At 43.0% G+C, this 17,914-nt stretch overlaps 1 protein-coding gene across 1 annotated transcript; it reads left to right on the plus strand.

Moving 5' to 3' along the window:
- Positions 1–86: 86 nt before the first annotated feature.
- Positions 87–15,664, plus strand: TOX4 (TOX high mobility group box family member 4). The gene is given in 10 exon segments (XM_072921321.1): positions 87–147; positions 2,351–2,419; positions 3,511–3,741; positions 6,282–6,692; positions 7,829–8,113; positions 9,585–9,656; positions 11,678–12,193; positions 12,195–12,308; positions 13,548–13,717; positions 15,513–15,664. Coding segments are annotated over 10 exon segments (1,947 nt in total). The 5' UTR covers positions 87–141; the 3' UTR covers positions 15,586–15,664.
- The last annotated feature ends 2,250 nt before the right edge of the window (positions 15,665–17,914 follow it).

The following is a 17,914-nucleotide window of genomic DNA, read 5'->3' on the forward strand; positions in this document are numbered from 1 at the left end:
TGTTGCGTTAAGGGTTAAAAAGTCGCGGTTTTGAGGTGGGGATTGAGGGATTTGATCAGCGAAGGGGTTCGTCTCTATGGTGGTTTTACCGGAAGTGAAGCGTGAGGGAGGCGCCGTGAGGGGGGGGGCAGCGGCGGCGAGATGGAGGTGAGGGGGGGTGGGTGTGAGGGGAAAAATGGGGTAAAAAAGGGCGAAAATGGGTAAAAATGGGGTAAAAGGGTGGGTAAAGGGGGATAGGGGAGGGGTAAGCGGGGATTGGGGGGGAAATTGGGGGTTTGGGGAAAGGGGGAGCGTGAGGGGGAAATGGGGGGAAATGGCGGGAAAATGGGGGAGAAATGGGAAAAAATGGCGAAAAAAGGAGTTTGGCGTGAGGAGAAAATGGGTGAAAATGGGAAAAAAGATAAAAATAAAGGTTTAGGGGTGAGGGGGAAATGGGAAAAAATGGGGGGAAAAGGAGTTTGGGGTGAGGGGGAACGTGAGGGGAAAATGGGGGAGAAAATGGCGGGAAAATGGGGGAGAAAATGGCGGGAAAAGGAGTTTGGGGTGAGGGGGAACGTGAGGAGAAAATGGGGGAAAATGGGAAAAATATAAAAATAAAGGTTTAGGGGTGAGGGGGAAATGGGGGAAAATGGGAAAAATATAAAAATAAAGGTTTAGGGGTGAGGGGAAAATGGGAAAAAATGGAGGAAAATGGGGGGAAAATGAGTTTTTGGGGTGAGGGGGAACGTGAGGAGAAAATGGGGGAAAATGGGAAAAATATAAAAATAAAGGTTTAGGAGTGAGGGGGAAATCGGAAAAAAATGGGGGAAATGGGAAAAATGAGGGGAAAAAAGGAGTTTGGGGTGAGGGGGAACGTGAGGAGAAAATGGGGGGAAATGGAAAAAATATAAAAATAAAGGTTTAGGGGTGAGGGGAAAATGGGAAAAAATGGGGGGAAATGAGTTTGGGGTGAGGGGGAATTTGAGGAGAAAATGGGGGAAAATGGGAAAAATATAAAAATAAAGGTTTAGGGGTGAGGGGAAAATGGGAAAAAATGGGGAAAAAGGGGTTTGGGGTGGGAGTGTGAGGGAAAATGGGGAGAAATGGAGAAAAAATGTGAAAAAATTGGGTAAAAATGGGGTTGTGAGGGGAAAAAAAGGGGGAAATGGGGAAAAATGGGGGAAAAAAGGGTTTGGGGGGGAATGTTTAGGAAAAATGGGGGAAATGGAGAAAAAAATGAAAAAAATGGGTAAAAATGGGGTTGTGAGGGGAAAAAAAGGGGGAAATGGGAAAAAATGGGGAAAAAACGGGGTTTGGGGTGGGAGTGTTGAGGAAAAATGGGGGAAATGGAGAAAAAATGTGGAAAAAAATGGGGTTGTGAGGGGAAAAAAAGGGGGAAATGGGAAAAAATGGGGAAAAAAGGGGTTTGGGGGGGAGTGTTGAGGAGAAATGGGGAAAATTGAGAAAAAATGTGAAAAATTGGGTAAAAATGGGGTTTTGAGGGAAAAAAGGGGGAAATGGGAAAAAATGGGGAAAAAAGGGTTTGGGTGGGAGTGTTGAGGAAAAATGGGGGAAATTGAGAAAAATGTGAAAAAAAATTGGGTAAAAATGGGGTTGTGAGGGGAAAAAAAGGGGGAAATGGGGGAAAAAGGGGAAAAATGGGGAAAGGTGGGAAAAAATAAGGGAAAAAAATGAGAAAAGTGGGGAAAATGAGAGTAAAAAATGGGGGGAAAGAGGAAAAAGGGAAAAAATGGGGGGAAAGAGAGGAAAAAAGAGGAAAAATGGGGAAAATAAGGAAAAAGGGGAAAATGTGGGGGGGGAATGGGAAAAAAGGGGGAGAAAATGGGGAAATTGGGAGGAAAAATAAAGAAAAAGTGGGAAAAAAGAAGGGAGAAAATGGGGGAAAAAAGGGAGGAAAAAAGGGGAGAAATGGTAAAATTGGGGGGGAAAATAAAGAAAAATTGGGAAAAAAGGAAAAAACTGAGAAAATGGGAAAAAAGGAAGGTAAAAAGGGGAGAAAATGGGAAAATTGGGGGGAAAAATAAAGAAAAAGTGGGAAAAAAGGAAAAAATGAGAAAATGGGGAAAAAAGGAAGGAAAAAAGGGTAGAAAATGGGAAAATTGGGGGGAAAATAAAGAAAAAGTGGAAAAAAGGAAAAAAGTGAGAAAATGGGGAAAAAAGGAAGGAAAAAAGGAGAGAAAGTGGGGAAAAAGAAGGGAAAAAAAAGAGAAAATGGGGATAAAAAGGAAGAAAAAAAGGGGAGAAAATGGGAAAATTGCAGGGAAAAAGTTGGGAAAAAAAGGGAAAAAGCAGAAAAGAAGAAGAGGAGGGGGATTTGGGTGAAAATGTGGAATTTTTGGAATTTTGGCAGTTCCCCGGAGGCAGCGACAATTACTTGGCCATCACCGGCACCTCCCACCCCTTCCTCAGCGGGGCCGAGGTGAGAAATGGGGTAAAAAATGGGGAAAATGGGAAAATCCAAAAAATAAACAGCAGTGGGGGGGGGACTGGGGGGGAAAATGGGGAAAAATGAGAAAAATGGGGGGAAATGGGGAAAAATGGGATAAAAATGAGGGGAAATGGGGAAAAACAGGAGAAAAAAATGACAAAAATTGGGGGGAATTGGGGAAAAATGGGACAAAAATGAGAAAAATGGGGGGAAATGGGGGAAAAATGGGAAAAAAGAAAAATGGGGGAAAAATGAGAGAAAAATGGGGGGAAAGTGGGAGAAAATGAGGGGAATGGGGAAAATGAGAAAAAAGGGGGGAAAATGGGACAAAAATGAGAAAAATGGGAAATGGGGAAAAAATGGGAGAAAAAATCAAAAAAAAAAGGGGAAAATGGGGGAAAATGAGAAAAATGAGGGAGAAAATGGGAGAAAATGAGAAAAATTGGGGGAAATAGGGAAAAAATGGGGGGGAAATGAGGGAAATGGGGAAAAATGGGAGAAAAAAGAGAAAAATTGAGGGGAATGGGGAAAAAATGGGGGAAAATGAGAAAAATGAGGGGAAATTGGGAAAAACCGGAACAAAAATAGAAAAAATGGGGAAAAAAGAAAAATGAGGGGGAGAATGAGGAAAATAGGGAAAAATGGGGGGGAAATGAGAAAAATGAGAGAAAAATGGGGAAAATGGGAGAAAAAAAGAAAAATTGGGGGGAAATGGGGAAAAATGGGTGAAAATGAGAAAAATGAGGGGAAATGGGGAAAAATGGGACAAAAAAACCAGAAAAAATGGGGAAAAAAAAGAGATAAAATGGGGGGGTGGGAAATGGGGGGGAAAATGAGGGGAAATGGGGGTAAAATGGGAAAAAAAAGAGAAAATTTCACTGCCAACCCCCCCAAATCTTGTCCCAAACCCCCCGAATTTAGTCCCAAACCCCCAAATTTAGTCCCAAACCCCCCAAATTTAGTCCCAAACCCCCCGAATTTAGTCCCAAACCCCCCGAATTTAGTCCCAAACCCCCCGAATTTAGTCCCAAACCCCCAATTTCATTTCCAAACCCCCCAATTTTGTCTCCAACCCCCCGCAGACGTTCCACACGCCCAGCCTGGGCGACGAGGAGTTCGAGATCCCGCCCATCCCGCTGGACTCGGACCCGTCCCTGGCCGTGGTGGGACACTTCGAGGACCTGCCCGAGCCCGGCGCGACCCCCGAGGCCGCCTTCGCGCCCCCCGGCTACGGCGTCGGGGCGCTGGAGCTGCCCGTGGCCGTGGGGCTGCCCCCCGGCATCATCGAGCAGCCCGGGGGGCTCCTCAACATGGTCAGTCAGACACAAAAATGGGGATTTTTACCCCAAAAATGGGGTTTTTATGCTGAAATTGGGGGGGATTTAACCCCAAAATGGGGCTGGAGCTGCCCGTGGCCGTGGGGCTGCCCCCCGGCATCATCGAGCAGCCCGGGGGGCTCCTCAACATGGTCAGTGAGTGCCAAAATTGGGGGTTTTTGCCTTAAAAATTTGGGGTTTTTAACTCAAAAATTGGGATTTTTTAACTCAAAAATTGGGGTTTTTTATGCTGAAAATTGGGTGGGGATCGTCCTTGAAATATGGGGAAAATGGTCCCAAAAATGGGGTGAAAATAGTCCCAAAAATGGGGGGATTTAACCCCAAAAGTGGAGGGTTTAACTCCTAAAATTGAGGGGATTTAACCCTAAAAATGGGGTGGATTTTACTCCAAAAATGGAGGGGATTTAACTCCAAAATATGGGGGGGATTTAATCCCAAAAATTGGGGGAATTTAACACCAAAAATGGGGGGATTTAACTCCAAAAATGGGAGGATTTAACTCCAAAAATGGGGCTAGGAATGATCCCAAAATGGGGGAATTTAGCCCCAAAATGGGGCTGGGAATGGTCCAAAAATGGGTTGAGAAATTGTCCCAAAATGAGGAGATTTTACCCTAAAAATTGGATGGGAGTAGTCCTTAAATGGGGCTGGGAATGATCCCAAATATGGGGGGATTTTACCCTAAAAATTGGATGGAAATGATCCCTAAATGGGGCTGGGAATGGTCCCAAAATGGGAGAATTTAACCCCAAAATGGGAGAATTTAACCCCAAAATGGGCCTGAGAATGGTCCCAAAATGGGGGGAAATTAACCCCAAAATGGGGCTGGGAATGGTCCCAAAATGGGTTGAGAAATTGTCCCAAAATGTGGGGATTTAACCCCAAAATGGGGCTGGAGCTGCCCGTGGCCGTGGGGCTGCCCCCCGGCATCATCGAGCAGCCCGGGGGGCTCCTCAACATGGTCAGTCAGACACAAAAATGGGGATTTTTAACTCAAAAATGGGGTTTTTATGCTGAAATTGGGGAGATTTAACCCCAAAATGGGGCTGGAGCTGCCCGTGGCCGTGGGGCTGCCCCCCGGCATCATCGAGCAGCCCGGGGGGCTCCTCAACATGGTCAGTGAGTGCCAGAAATGGGGTTTTTGCCTTAAAAATTTGGGGTTTTATGCTGAAAATGGGATTTTTTAACTCAAAAATTGGATTTTTTAACTGAAAAATGGGATTTTTTACTAAAAAAATGGGGTTTTTACCTCAAAAATAAGGTTTTTTACTCAAAAATGGGCTTTTTTAACTCAAGAATTGGGGGTTTTATCCTGAAAATTGGATGGGGATCATCCATGAAATAGAGGTGAAATGGTCCAAAAAGTGGGGGGGAAATAGTCCCAAAAATGGGAGATATAACCCCAAAAGCAGAGGATTTAACTCCAAAAATGGAGGGGATTTAACCTCAAAAATGGGATTTTTTAACTCAAAAATTGAGAATTTTATCCTAAAAATTGGGTGGGAATAGTGCCGAAGATGTGGGGGGAAAATAGTCCCAAAAATGGGGGTTAAAAAATCATATTTTGGGGTTAAATAACCAGATTTTGGGGTTAAATAACCACATTTTGATGTCTAAACCCAGGATTTTTGGGTTAATATCTAGATTTTGGGTTACATAACCAGATTTTGGGTTAAATAATCGTATTTGGAGTTAAATAATCAGATTTTGGGTTAAATAACCATATTTTGAGTTAAATAATCAGATTTTGGGTTAAATAACTGTATTTTGAGTCAAACAATTGGATTTTAGGGTTAAATAACCAGATTTTTGGTTAAATAACTGTATTTTGCGTTAAACAATCAGGAATTTGGGTTAAATAACCAGATTTTGAGTTAAATAAGCGTATTTTGAGTCAAACAATCCGATTTTTGGGGTTAAATAACCGGATTTTTAGGTTAAATAACCATATTTTGAGTCAAACAATTGGATTTTGGGGTTAAATAACCGGATTTTTGGGTTAAATAACCAGATTTTGGGGTCAATCACTGGATTTTAGGTTAAATAACTGGATTTGGGGTTAAATAGCCGTAGTTTGGGTTAAACAATCAGATTTTGGGGTTAAATAACCATATTTTGGGTTTAAAAATCAGATTTTGGGGTTAAGTAACCGGATTTTGAGTTAAACAATCAGGATTTTTGGGTCAATCACTGTATTTTGGTTTAAATAACCATATATTGAGTTAGGTATGCAGATTCTTGGGTTAAATAACCGTATTTTGAGTCAAATAATCAGATTTTGGGTTAAATAACCATTTTTTTGGGTTAAATAACCCATTTTGAGTTAAGCAGTCAGATTTTGGGGTTAAATAACTGGATTTTTTGGTTAAACAATCGGGATTTTGGGGTCAACCACTGTATTTTGGGTTAAATAACCATATTTTGGGTTAAAAAATCATATTTTAAGGTTAAACACCCGAATTTTTGCATCCACACCCCCATTTTGGGTGGAATAACCCCGATTTCTGTCCCCCCAGGAGCTGGACCCCCCCATGGCCTCGCAGTTCGCCCCCAGCGCCCCGGTGACCATCGAGGTGCCCCTGGGCGCCCTGAGCCCGGCGGCGCTGCTGGGGGCGGCCGGAGCGCTGACCACACCGCTGACCACGCCGCTGACCACTCAACTGACCACCCAACTGACCACGCCGCTGACCACGCCGCTGACCACGCCCCTGACCACGCCCCTGACCACCATCGACCAATCGGAGCTCAGCTCGCAGCTGGGGCTGGGGCTGGGCGGGGCCTCGGCCACGCCCTCACCTGGCCACGCCCCTCCTGGCCCCGCCCCCGCGGCCACGCCCAGCCCCGAGCGCGGCCTCAGCCCCGCCCCCGCCCCCGCCGGGTCCCCCGCAGGGTCCCCGCAGGACGAGGAGGCCGAGGAGTTCCGCAGGGTGAGGGGTTAAAAACGGGTTAATTGGGGGGAAATTGGGGGGAAATGACTGGAAATTGGGCAAAATATAAAAAAAATTGGTCAAAATACACAGAATCGGCATCAAAAAACACGAAATACCCCAAAAATCGGCACCAAACACCCCAAAATACCCCAAAATCGGCACCAAATACCTGAAAATCGCCCAAAATATCCAAAATCGGCACTAAATACCCCAAAATTGGCCGAAATACCCAAAAATCGGCACCAAATACACCAAAATACCCCAAAATTGGCACCGAATATCCCAGTATCAGACGAAATACCCAAAAAGCGGCACCAAACACCCCAAAATACCCCAAAATTGGCACCACAACCCTAAAATACCCCAAAATTGGCACCAAATACGCGAAATAGGGCCGAAATACCCAAAATTTGTCAAAATACCCAAAAATCGGCTGAAATACCCAAAAATTGGCACCGAATAGTCCAAAATACCCCAAAATCGGCACCAAATACCCAAAAATTGGTCGAAAATACCCAAAATTGGTCAAAATACACAAAAATCGGCACAAAATACCCCAAAATCGGCCGAAACACCCCAAAATACTCCAAAATCGGCAGCAAATACCCCAAAATATCCAAAATCGGCACCAAATACCCAAAAATTGGGCCGAAATAACCAAAATTGGTCAAAATACCCCAAAATCGGCACTAAATACACCAAAATACCCCAAAATCGGCAGCAAACGCCCCAAAATACCCCAAAATCGCCACCAAGTACCCCAAAATACCACAAAATCGGTCAAAATACACAAAAATCGGCCAAATTACCCAAAAATTGGTCAAAAGACCCAAAAATTGGCCGAAATACCCAAAAAATTGGTCAAAATACACAAAAATTGGCCGAAATATACAAAAATCGGCACTAAATACCCCTAAATACCCAAAATTGGCCAAAAATACCCCAAAATCGCCACCAAATACCCCAAAATTGGCACGGAATACCCCAAAATACCACAAAATCAGCTCCAAATACCTCAAAATCCAATTCTTTTGTGGAAAAAACCCAAATTTCCTCCCAAAAGCCTTCAAAAATTCCAAATTTTTGTAAAAAAAACGCCTAAATTCACTTTTTTTCCCAATTTCTCCCTCCAGCCCTCGGCCCCGGCCCCATCCCCGCCGTCGTCGGTCACGCCGAGCTCGGTGCCGGTGCCGGTGTCGGTGCCGGCGCCCCCGGAGGCGCCGCGGCGGCCGAAGCCGCCCAAGAAGGCCAAGAAGAAGAAGGATCCCAACGAGCCGCAGAAACCCGTGTCGGCCTACGCGCTCTTCTTCCGCGACACGCAGGCCGCCATCAAGGGCCAGAACCCCAACGCCACCTTCGGAGAGGTCTCCAAGATCGTGGCCTCCATGTGGGACTCCCTGGGCGAGGAGCAGAAGCAGGTCAGGCGGAAAAATGGGGTGAAAAGGGGAAAAAATGGTAAAAAACGGCAAAAAAAGGTGAAAAAATGGTAAAAACAGCTAAAAATGGGATAAAAACAGGGCAAAAATGGGGCAAAAATGGGAGAAAACAATGTGCAGGATCGTGGCCTCCATGTGGGACTCGCTGGGCGAGGAGCAGAAGCAGGTCAGGCGGAAAAATGGGGTGAAAATCGCAAAAAATGGGAAAAAATGAGAAAAAACAGGGTAAAAATGGGATAAAAATGGCTAAAAAAGGCAAGAAAAAGGGTAAAAATAGGAGAAAAGAATGTCCGAGGTCATGGGCTCCATGTGGGACTCCCTGGGCGAGGAGCAGAAGCAGGTCAGGGGGAGAAATGGGGAAAAAACAGGAAAAAATGGTAAAAAATGAGAAAAAACAGCAAAAAATTGGGTTAAAATGGGGGAAAATAGGGGAAAGTGACAGAAAAATGGGAGAAAAGGAGGTCCAGGATCGTGGGCTCCATGTGGGACTCGCTGGGAGAGGAGCAGAAGCAGGTGGGGAGTGGGATTTTGGGGTGAAAACATGAAAAAATGGGAAAAAATGGCTAAAAAATGGCTAAAAATGGGGAAAAAAAGCCAAAAAAAGGGTAAAAATAGGGGGAAACAATGTTCAGGATCATGGACTTCATGTGGGACTCACTGGGAGAGGAGCAGAAGCAGGTGGGAGACAAAAAATGGGGTGAAAAAGGGTGAAAATGGGAAAAAGTGGTGAAAAATGGTAAAAAATGGCTGAAAATGAGATAAAAATAGGGTAAAAACAGGGAAAATGGGGGGAAATGAATGTCCAGGATCGTGGGCTCCATGTGGGACTCGCTGGGTAAGGAGCAGAAGCAGGTCAGGGGGAGAAATGGGGTGAAAAAGGGAAAAAACGGTGAAAAAATGGTAAAAAATGGTAAAAATTGCCAAAAAATGGGGAAAAACGGGATAAAAACGGGGCAAAAATGGGAGAAAACAATGTCCAAGATCATGGGCTCCATGTGGGACTCGCTGGGAGAGGAGCAGAAGCAGGTCAGGCGGAAAAATGGGGTGAAAAGAGGAAAAAATGGGAAAAAACGGTGAAAAAATGGTTAAAAATGGCAAAAAATGGCTAAAAATGGGGCAAGAATGGGAGAAAACAATGTCCAAGGTCATGGGCTCCATGTGGGACTCGCTGGGCGAGGAGCAGAAGCAGGTGGGAGAGAAAAAATGGGGTGAAAAAGGGAAAAAATGGGAAAAAACAGTGAAAAATGCAAAAACTTGAAAAAAACAGGGTAAAAATGGGAAAAATCAGGAATAAAATGGCCCCGAAATGGGATTGGGGACCCCAAAATTGGGTTGGGAACCCCAAAATGGGACTGGGAACCCCAAAATGGGATTGGAGACCCCAAAATGGGATTGGGGACCCCAAAATGGGACTGGAAACCCCAAAATCGCCGTTTTTGGCCCCATTTTTCAGGTGTACAAGCGCAAGACGGAGGCGGCCAAGAAGGAATACCTGAAAGCTCTGACGGCCTACAAAGCCACCCTGGTAACCCAAAAATACCCCAAAAATATCCCAAAAATACCCCAAAATTACCCCAAAAATATCCCCAAAATACCCCCAAAAATACCTACAAAAATAACAAAAAATATCCCAGAAATACTAAAAAAAATACCCCCCAAAATGCCCCAAAATACCCCAAAAAATACAAAAAAAGCCTCAAAAAATACTCCAAAAAATATCTCCAAAATACCCCAAAAATATTGCCAAAATACCAAAAAAAAAAATCTCCAAAAATGGCCCAAAAATACCAAAAAGTATCCCAGAAATATTTCAAAAAATACCCCCCAAAACGCCCCAAAATACCCCAAAAAATAAAAAAAAAAAGCCTCAAAAAATACCCCAAAAATATCCCCAAAAATACAAAAAAAAAACCCTCAAAAAAAATCCCAAAAAATATCTCCAAAATACCCCAAAAATATTGCCAAAATACCCAAAAAAAATCTCCAAAAATGGCCCAAAAATACCAAAAAATACCCCAAAAGTACTCAAAAAAACACCCAAAATACCACAAAATCCCCCCAAAAATACAAAAAATTTCAAAAAATACCCCAAAAAATACCTCAAAGTGGCCCAAAATTACCCCCAAGATACCCAAAAAAAATACTTCCAAAAATGGCCCCAAAATATTAAAAAATATCCAAAAAATGCTCCAAAAAATACCTCAAAAAAATCTCCAAAAATATCTCCAAAAATGGCCCAAAAATCCCCCCAAAATAAATAAAAAAAATCTCAAAAAATGGCCCAAAAATACCAAAAAGTATTTCAAAAATACCCCAAAAAATACTTCTAAAAATGGCCCAAAAATAAAAAAAAAAAATCAAAAAAATGCTCCAAAAATTCCCTCAAAATACCCCAAAAAATCTCAAAAAATTCCAAAAAATATTCCAAAAATACTCCAAAAATACCTCTAACATTTTTCCCAATTTTAACCATTTTTCCTCCATTTTAACCATTTTTTCTCCCATTTTTCCCCATTTTAACCATTTCTTCTCTCATTTTCCCCCATTTTCCCCCCCTTTTTCCCATTTTCCCAATTTCCCAATTTTAACCATTTTTTCTCTAATTTTCCCCCATTTTTCCCCATTTTTAACCATTTTTTCTCTCTTTTTCCCCCTTTTCCCCCAATTTCCCCATTTTAACCATTTTTTCTCTCATTTCAACCATTTTCCACCATTTGTAACCATTTTTTCTCTCATTTTCCCCCCTTTTTCACATTTTCCCATTTTCCCCCATTTTTCCCCATTTTAACCATTTTTTCTCTAATTTTCCTCCAATTTCCCCATTTTAACCATTACTTCTCTCATTTCCCACCATTTTTCCCCATTTTTAACGATTTTTTCTCTAATTTTCCCCCATTTTCCCCTTTTTTTCCCGTTTTCCCAATTTCCCCATTTAAACCATTTTTTCTTTAATTTTCCCCAATTTTCCCCCATTTTTAACTATTTTTTTCTCTAATTTTTCTCCATTTTCCCGCATTTTCCTCTTTTTTCCCCATTTTCCCAATATCCCCATTTTAACCATTTTTTCTCTCATTTTTCTCCATTTTCCTAATTTCCCCATTTTAACCACCATTTTTTCTCTCATTTTTCTCTAATTTTTTCCCCATTTTCCCCCATTTTTAACCATTTTTTCTCTCATTTTTCCCCAATTTCCCCATTTTCCTCATTTTTAACCATTTTTCTTGCATTTTTCCACATTTCCCCCCATTTTTCCCCATTTTAACCATTTTTTCTCTTATTTTTCCCCCTTTTTCCCCCAATTTCCCCTTTTTACCCATTTCCCCATTTTCTCTCATATTTAACCTTTTTTTCTCTGTTTTTTCCCCATTTTCCCCAATTTTAACCATTTTTTCTCTGTGTTTTCCCCATTTTCCCCCATTTTAACCAATTTTCTCTCATTTCCCCCCATTTTAACAATTTTTCCCCAATTCCCCCAATTTTAACCATTTTTCTCTGTTTTTTCCCCATTTTTTCTCTCTTTTTCCCCATTCCCCCCTCCCCCCCCAGACCTCCCCGGACCCCCCCGACCCCGACCCCTCCCCCTCCCCCGCCCCTCCCCCCTCCTCCCCCCCCGCCCCGCCCAGCCCCTCCCCCACCCCCGCCCCTCCCCCCATCCCCAAAATCCTCCTGGCCCGGACGCTCCTCCCAGGGGGCGGGGCCAACGCCCAGGGGGGCGTGGCCTCGACAGCGGCGGGGGCGGGGCTTGTGGCCGTGCTGGCCCCGCCCCCTCCCCGCCCCCCCGCCCCTCCCCCACCCCCGCGGGCGCGGCTCCACCCCCCCCCCCCTCCAGCAAATGGCGGCGGGTGGGGGAGGGGGAGGCGGGGGAGGGGCAGCGGGGGGTGGGGGAGGGGCTGTGGGGGGAGGGGGAGGGGGCGTGGCTTCCTCGCAGCCCCTCCCCCACCGCAGCCCCTCCCCCCAAGCCCCGCCCCCGCCCCCTCCCCCCCTGCAGCCCATGCGGGGGCCCCCCCCCCTGCAGATCAAGGTGCTGCCCCTCCCCCCGCTGCACGCGCTGCCCCTCCCCCACCCCCCCGCACCCTCCCCCACCCCGCAGAGGGGGGAGGGGCGGCCCCAAGAGGAGGAGGAGGAGGAGGAGGAGGAGGAAGAGGAGATGGGGGCGGAGCCGGTGGTGGTGCCGCAGGTGAGGGGGAAATTTGGGGGAAAATGGGAAAAAAATGGGGAAAAATGGAAAAAAAATTGGGGGGAAATTTGGGGGGAAATTGGGGAAAAGTTGGGGGAAAAATGGGGGAAATTTCGGGGAAAAAATGGGAAAAAATTGGGGGGAAAATTGAGGGGAAATTGGGGAAAAAATGGGGGAAAATTGGGGAAAAAAATGGGAAAAATTTGGGGGAAAATTGGGGGAAATTTGGGGGAATATTGGTGAAAATTTGGGGGTAAATTTGGGACAAAATGGGGAAAAATTTTGGGGGGAATCGGGGAAAAAATTTGGGGGAAATTGGGGAAAAAATGGGAAAATTTTGGGGGAAAATGGGGGGGAAATTAAGGAGAAAATGGGAAAAAAATTGGGGGGAAATCGGGGGGAAAGTGAGGGGAAATTGGGGAAAAAATGGGAAAAAATTTGGGGGGAAAATGGGGAAAAATTTGGGGGGAAATTGGGAAAAATTGGGGAAAAATTTGGGGGGAAATTTGGGGGAAAATTGGTAAAAAAAAGGGGAAAAATTGAGGGGGAATTGGGGGAAAATTTGAGGGGAAATTGGGGGGAAATTGGGGAAAAAATGGGAAAAAATTTGGGGGGAAATCGGGGGGAAATTGAGGGGGAGAAATGGGGGAAAATTTGGGGGGAAATTGGGGGGAAATTGAGGAAAATTTTGGGAGGGAAAATTTGAGAAAAATTTGGGGGGAAAATTGGGGAAAAATGGGAAAAAAACTGGGGGGAAATTGGGGGGAAATTATGGGAAAAATGGGGGGAAATTTGGGGGGAGAGTGGGAAAAAATTGGGGGAAAATTGGGGGAAATTTGGGGGAAAATTGGTTTAAAAAAGGGGAAAATTTGGGGGAAAATTGGGGGGAAAATTGGGGGAAAATTTGGGGGAAGTCAGGGAAAAAAATTGGGGGAAATCGGGGAAAATTTTGGGGGGAATTGGGGAAAAAATGGAATTCTGGGGGAAATGGGGTAAAACATGGGATTTGGGGTAAAAAAGGGGGAAATTGAGAAGAAATTGGGTGGGAAATGGGGTAAAAAATGAGATTTTTGGGAGGGGAACGGTGTAAAAAATGAGATTTTTCGGGGGGAAAACGGGGTAAAAACGGGGGGAAATGGGGTTAAAAATGGGATAAAAAAAGGGCGTAAAAAATGGGATTTATGTAAAAAGGGTGCAAAAAAGAGGATTTGGGTTAAAAAAGGGGATTTTGGGTCGCAGGTGCCGTCGCCGCCGCGCCTGGAGCTGGTGGCCGTGGCGGAGTCGCCGCCGGGCGCGGCCGAGTGGCCGCGGGGTCGGTGCGTCCGCGCCGGCTGCGAGAACGCGCCCGTGGCCAGCGGCGACTGGGACGAGGAGTTCTGCAGCAGCGAGTGCCTGGTGCGCCACTGCCGGTGAGAAAAATAGGGGAAAAAAGCAAAAAAACAGGCAAAAACGGTGAAAAAACGGGGAAAAACTGTGAAGAACGGTGAAAAAACAGCTAAAAACGGTGAAAAACATGAAAAGAATGGGGGAAAATGGGGAGTTCCGCAGCGAGGGCCTGGTGCGCCACTGCCGGTGAGAAACGGGGCGAAAACGGGGAAAAACGGTGAAAAAATGGGTAAAAACGGTGAAAAATGGTGAAAAACGGTGAAAAAACGGGTAAAAACGGTGAAAAAACGGTCGAAAACGGGGAAAAAAGGGGAGTTCCACAGCAAGTGCCTGGTGCGCCACTGCCGGTGAGAAAAATGGGGAAAAACAGGGGAAAACGGGAAAAACGGGGAAAAAATGGTGAAAAACGGTGAAAAAACGGCTAAAAACTGTGAAAAAACGGCTAAAAACGGGGAAAAAATGGGGTAAAAATGGGGTTTGTGATGGAAAATGGGGAGTTCTGCAGCAGTGAGTGCCTGGTGCGCCACTGCCGGTGAGAAATGGGGGAAAAAAGCAAAAAAAACGGGAAAAAAAGGGAAAAAACGGTGAAAAAACGGTGAAAAACGGTGAAAAAACGGGCAAAAACTGTGAAAAACGGTGAAAAAATGACTAAAAACGGGAAAAGAATGGGCGAAAATGGGTTAAAAAATTGGGAGTTCCGCAGCAAGTGCCTGGTGCGCCACTGCCGGTGAGAAAAATGGGGAAAAACGAAAAAAAACGGGAAAAAACGGTGAAAAAATGGGTAAAAACGGTGAAAAAACGGCGAAAAAAGGTGAAAAAACGGGTAAAAACGGTGAAAAATGGGAAAAGAATGGGCGAAAATGGAGAAAAAATGGGGAGTTCTGCAGCAAGTGGCTGGTGCGCCACTGCCGGTGAGAAACGGGGCGAAAATGGGAAAAATCGGGAAAAAACGGTGAAAAACGGTGAAAAAAACGGGAAAAACGGTGAAAAAACGTCTAACAACGGTGAAAAACATGAAAAGAATGGGCAAAAATGGGTTAAAAATGGGGAGTTCTGCAGCAGCGAGTGCCTGGTGCGCCACTGCCGGTGAGAAATGGGGAAAAAAAGGAAAAAATGGGCAAAAACGGTGAAAAAACGACTAAAAACGGTGAAAAAACGGGGGAAAATGGTGAAAAAATGTGCGAAAACAGGGGAAAATGTGAAAAAACAGGGAAAAAAAAGCACAAACGGGGAGAAGGGCAAAAACGGGAATAATGGGGGTAAAACGGGGAAAAATGGGCAAAAATGGGGGAAAAATAGGCAAAATGGGAAAAATGGGCAAAACTGGACAAAAAAATGGGGGAAAACGGGGAAAACGGGCAAAAATGTGGAGAAAAGGGCAAAAACGGAAAAATGGGGAAAAACGGGAGGAAAATGGGGGGAAAATGGGGGTTTCGTCCCAAAAAATGCAGGTTTTGGCAATAAAAATTGGGATTTGTGAAGGGAAAATGGGGATTTCTCCTGGAAAACGGCATTTCCGACAGAAAAACAGGAACTTCTCACCAAAAATGGGGATATCTCACAAAAAACTGGGATTTCTCCCAAAAAATGGGAATTTCTCCAAAAAACACGAATTTCTCACAAAAATCGTGAATTTCTGATGGAAAAAAAAACCCAAAAAATCCACTTTGAACCCTCGAAAACAGCCCCAAAAATCACCATTTTTCCACCCAAACCCGCCGTTTTTTGACCCAAAATTTCATTTTTTTGACCCAAAATTTGACTTTTTGACCAAAAATGTCATTTTTTGCCCCAAAATTGTGTTTTTTCCTGTTTCAGGGACGTGTTCCTGGCCTGGCTGGCCGCCCGCAGCGCCGGCAGCAGCAGCAGCAACGTCGTCTTCGTCAAGTGAGACCCCCCAAATTTTGGGGCAATTTTGGGGCTTTTTGGGTCGCTTCGGGCGCATTAAAAATCTCGCTGGGATCTCTGCATTCGGTTTTTGTGCTTTTTTTATGGTTTTTGCCCCAAAATCGGGGTTTGGATGGGGGGGAGGAGGAGTCACGAAATCAGCGTCGGAATCGTTAAAAAAAAAGGATTTTGAGGAAAAATAAAAAAGGTGGAAATGGTAAAAGTTGGGGTTGAAACCGAAAAATTCGAGTTTGTGCTTTGGTAAAAATCCAGTTTGGAGATAAAAAATGACTTTGGAACCCCAAAAATCCAATTTAAACACAAAAAAATCTAATTTAGACCCAAAAAATCCCATTCGAGCCTCAAAAAAAATCCCATTTAGAACTAAAAAATCCAATTTAAACACAAAAAAAAATTCCAATTTAAACCCAAAAAATCCCATTTGAGCCTCAAAAAAATCACATTCAGACCCGAAAAATCCAATTTAGACTCAAAACTTCCCATTTTTAGACCCAAAAATCCAATAAAAACACAAATCAAATTTAGATCCAAAAATCCCTTTTTAGGCCCAAAAAAATTCCACTTTACACCCAAAAAAAATCCAGTTTTGACCCAAAAAATCCCTTTTGAACATTTTTTCCACAATTTTCACTATTTTCCCCTCATTTTCACCTTTTTTTCCCTCATTTTCACCATTTTTCCTCATTTTCATCTTTTTTCCATAATTTTCACCATTTTTCCCTCATTTTCACCATTTTCCCCTCATTTTCACCATTTTTTTCCATAATTGTCCCCATTTTTTCCTCATTTTCACATTATTTTTCCGTTTTTTTGGCATCCAGACCCATTTTCCACCTTTTTTCCCCGAAAAGAAACCACACCAGACTTTCCTTGCAAAAAAATCCTTTTATTGCCACGCTAAAATGGCTAAAAAAACCAAATAGAACCCCAAATAAAACCCCCCAAAAATCCCCAAAAAATCCCAAATAAAACCCAAATAAAACCCCAAATAAAACCCAAAAAAATTCCAAATAAAACCCTGAATAAGACCCAAAAAAAAACCCAAAAAAATGAAAAAAAACCCCAAAAAATGGCTAAAAAAACCAAATAAAACCCAAAAAGAACCCCAAATAAATCCCAAATAAAGTACCGAATAAGACCCAAAAAACCCCAAAAAATGAAAAAAACCAAAAAAATGGCTAAAAAAACAAATTAAACCCCAAATAAAACCCGAAAAAATCCCAAAGAAAACCCCAAATAAAACCCTAAATAAAACCCAAAAAAAAATCCCAAATAAAACCCCGAATAAGACCCCAAAAAAAACCCAAAACACCCCAAAAAAACCCCAAAAAAACCCAACAAAAAATGGCTAAAAAAAACCAAATAAAACCCCAAATAAAACGCCAAAAAAATCCCAAATGAAACCCCGAATAAGACACAAAAAAAACCCAAAAAATTGAAAAAAAACCCCAAAAAATGGCTAAAAAAACCCAATAAAACCAAATAAAATCCCAACTAAAACCCTGAATAAGACCCAAAAAAGCCAACAAAAAATGGCTAAAAAAAACCAAATAAAACCCCGAAAAATCCCAAATAAAACCCAAATAAAACCCAAATAAATCCCAAATAAAACCCTGAATAAGACCCAAAAAAAACCCCAAAAAATTGAAAAAAAAACCCAAAAAATGGTTAAAAAAACCAAATAAAACCTGAAAAAATCCCAACTAAAACCCCGAATAAAACCGAAATAAATCCCAAATAAAACCCCGAATAAGACCCCAAAAAAAAACCCAAAAAAATGAAAAAAAACCCCAAAAAATAGCTAAAAAACCCAAATAAAACCCAAAAAAATCCCAACTAAAACCCCAAATAAGACCCAAAAAAAACCCAAAAAAAGAAAAAAAAACCACCACCAAAAAATGGCTAAAAAAACCCAAATAAAACCCAAAAATCCCCAAAAAATCCCAAATAAATCCCAAATAAAACACCAAATAAAACCCGAAAAATATCCCAACTAAAACCCAGAATAAGACCCAAAAAAAAACCCAAAAAATGAAAAAAAAAAAAGGGTAAAAAACCCAAATTAAACCCCAAATAAAACCCAAAAAAATCCCAAATGAAACCCAAATAAAACCCCAAAAAAACCCAATTAAAACCCAGAATAAGACCCCAAAAAAACCCAACAAAAAATGGCTAAAAAAACCAAATAAAACCCAAATAAAACCCCGAATAAGACCCAAAATAAAGAAAAAAAAACCCAAAAAATTGCTAAAAAACCCAAATAAAACCCGAAAAAATCCCAACTAAAACCCCGAATAAGACCCAAAATAAAA

This window comes from Taeniopygia guttata, chromosome 36 (assembly GCF_048771995.1).
Source record: "Taeniopygia guttata chromosome 36, bTaeGut7.mat, whole genome shotgun sequence".
In the NCBI taxonomy this organism is placed as follows: domain Eukaryota; kingdom Metazoa; phylum Chordata; class Aves; order Passeriformes; family Estrildidae; genus Taeniopygia; species Taeniopygia guttata.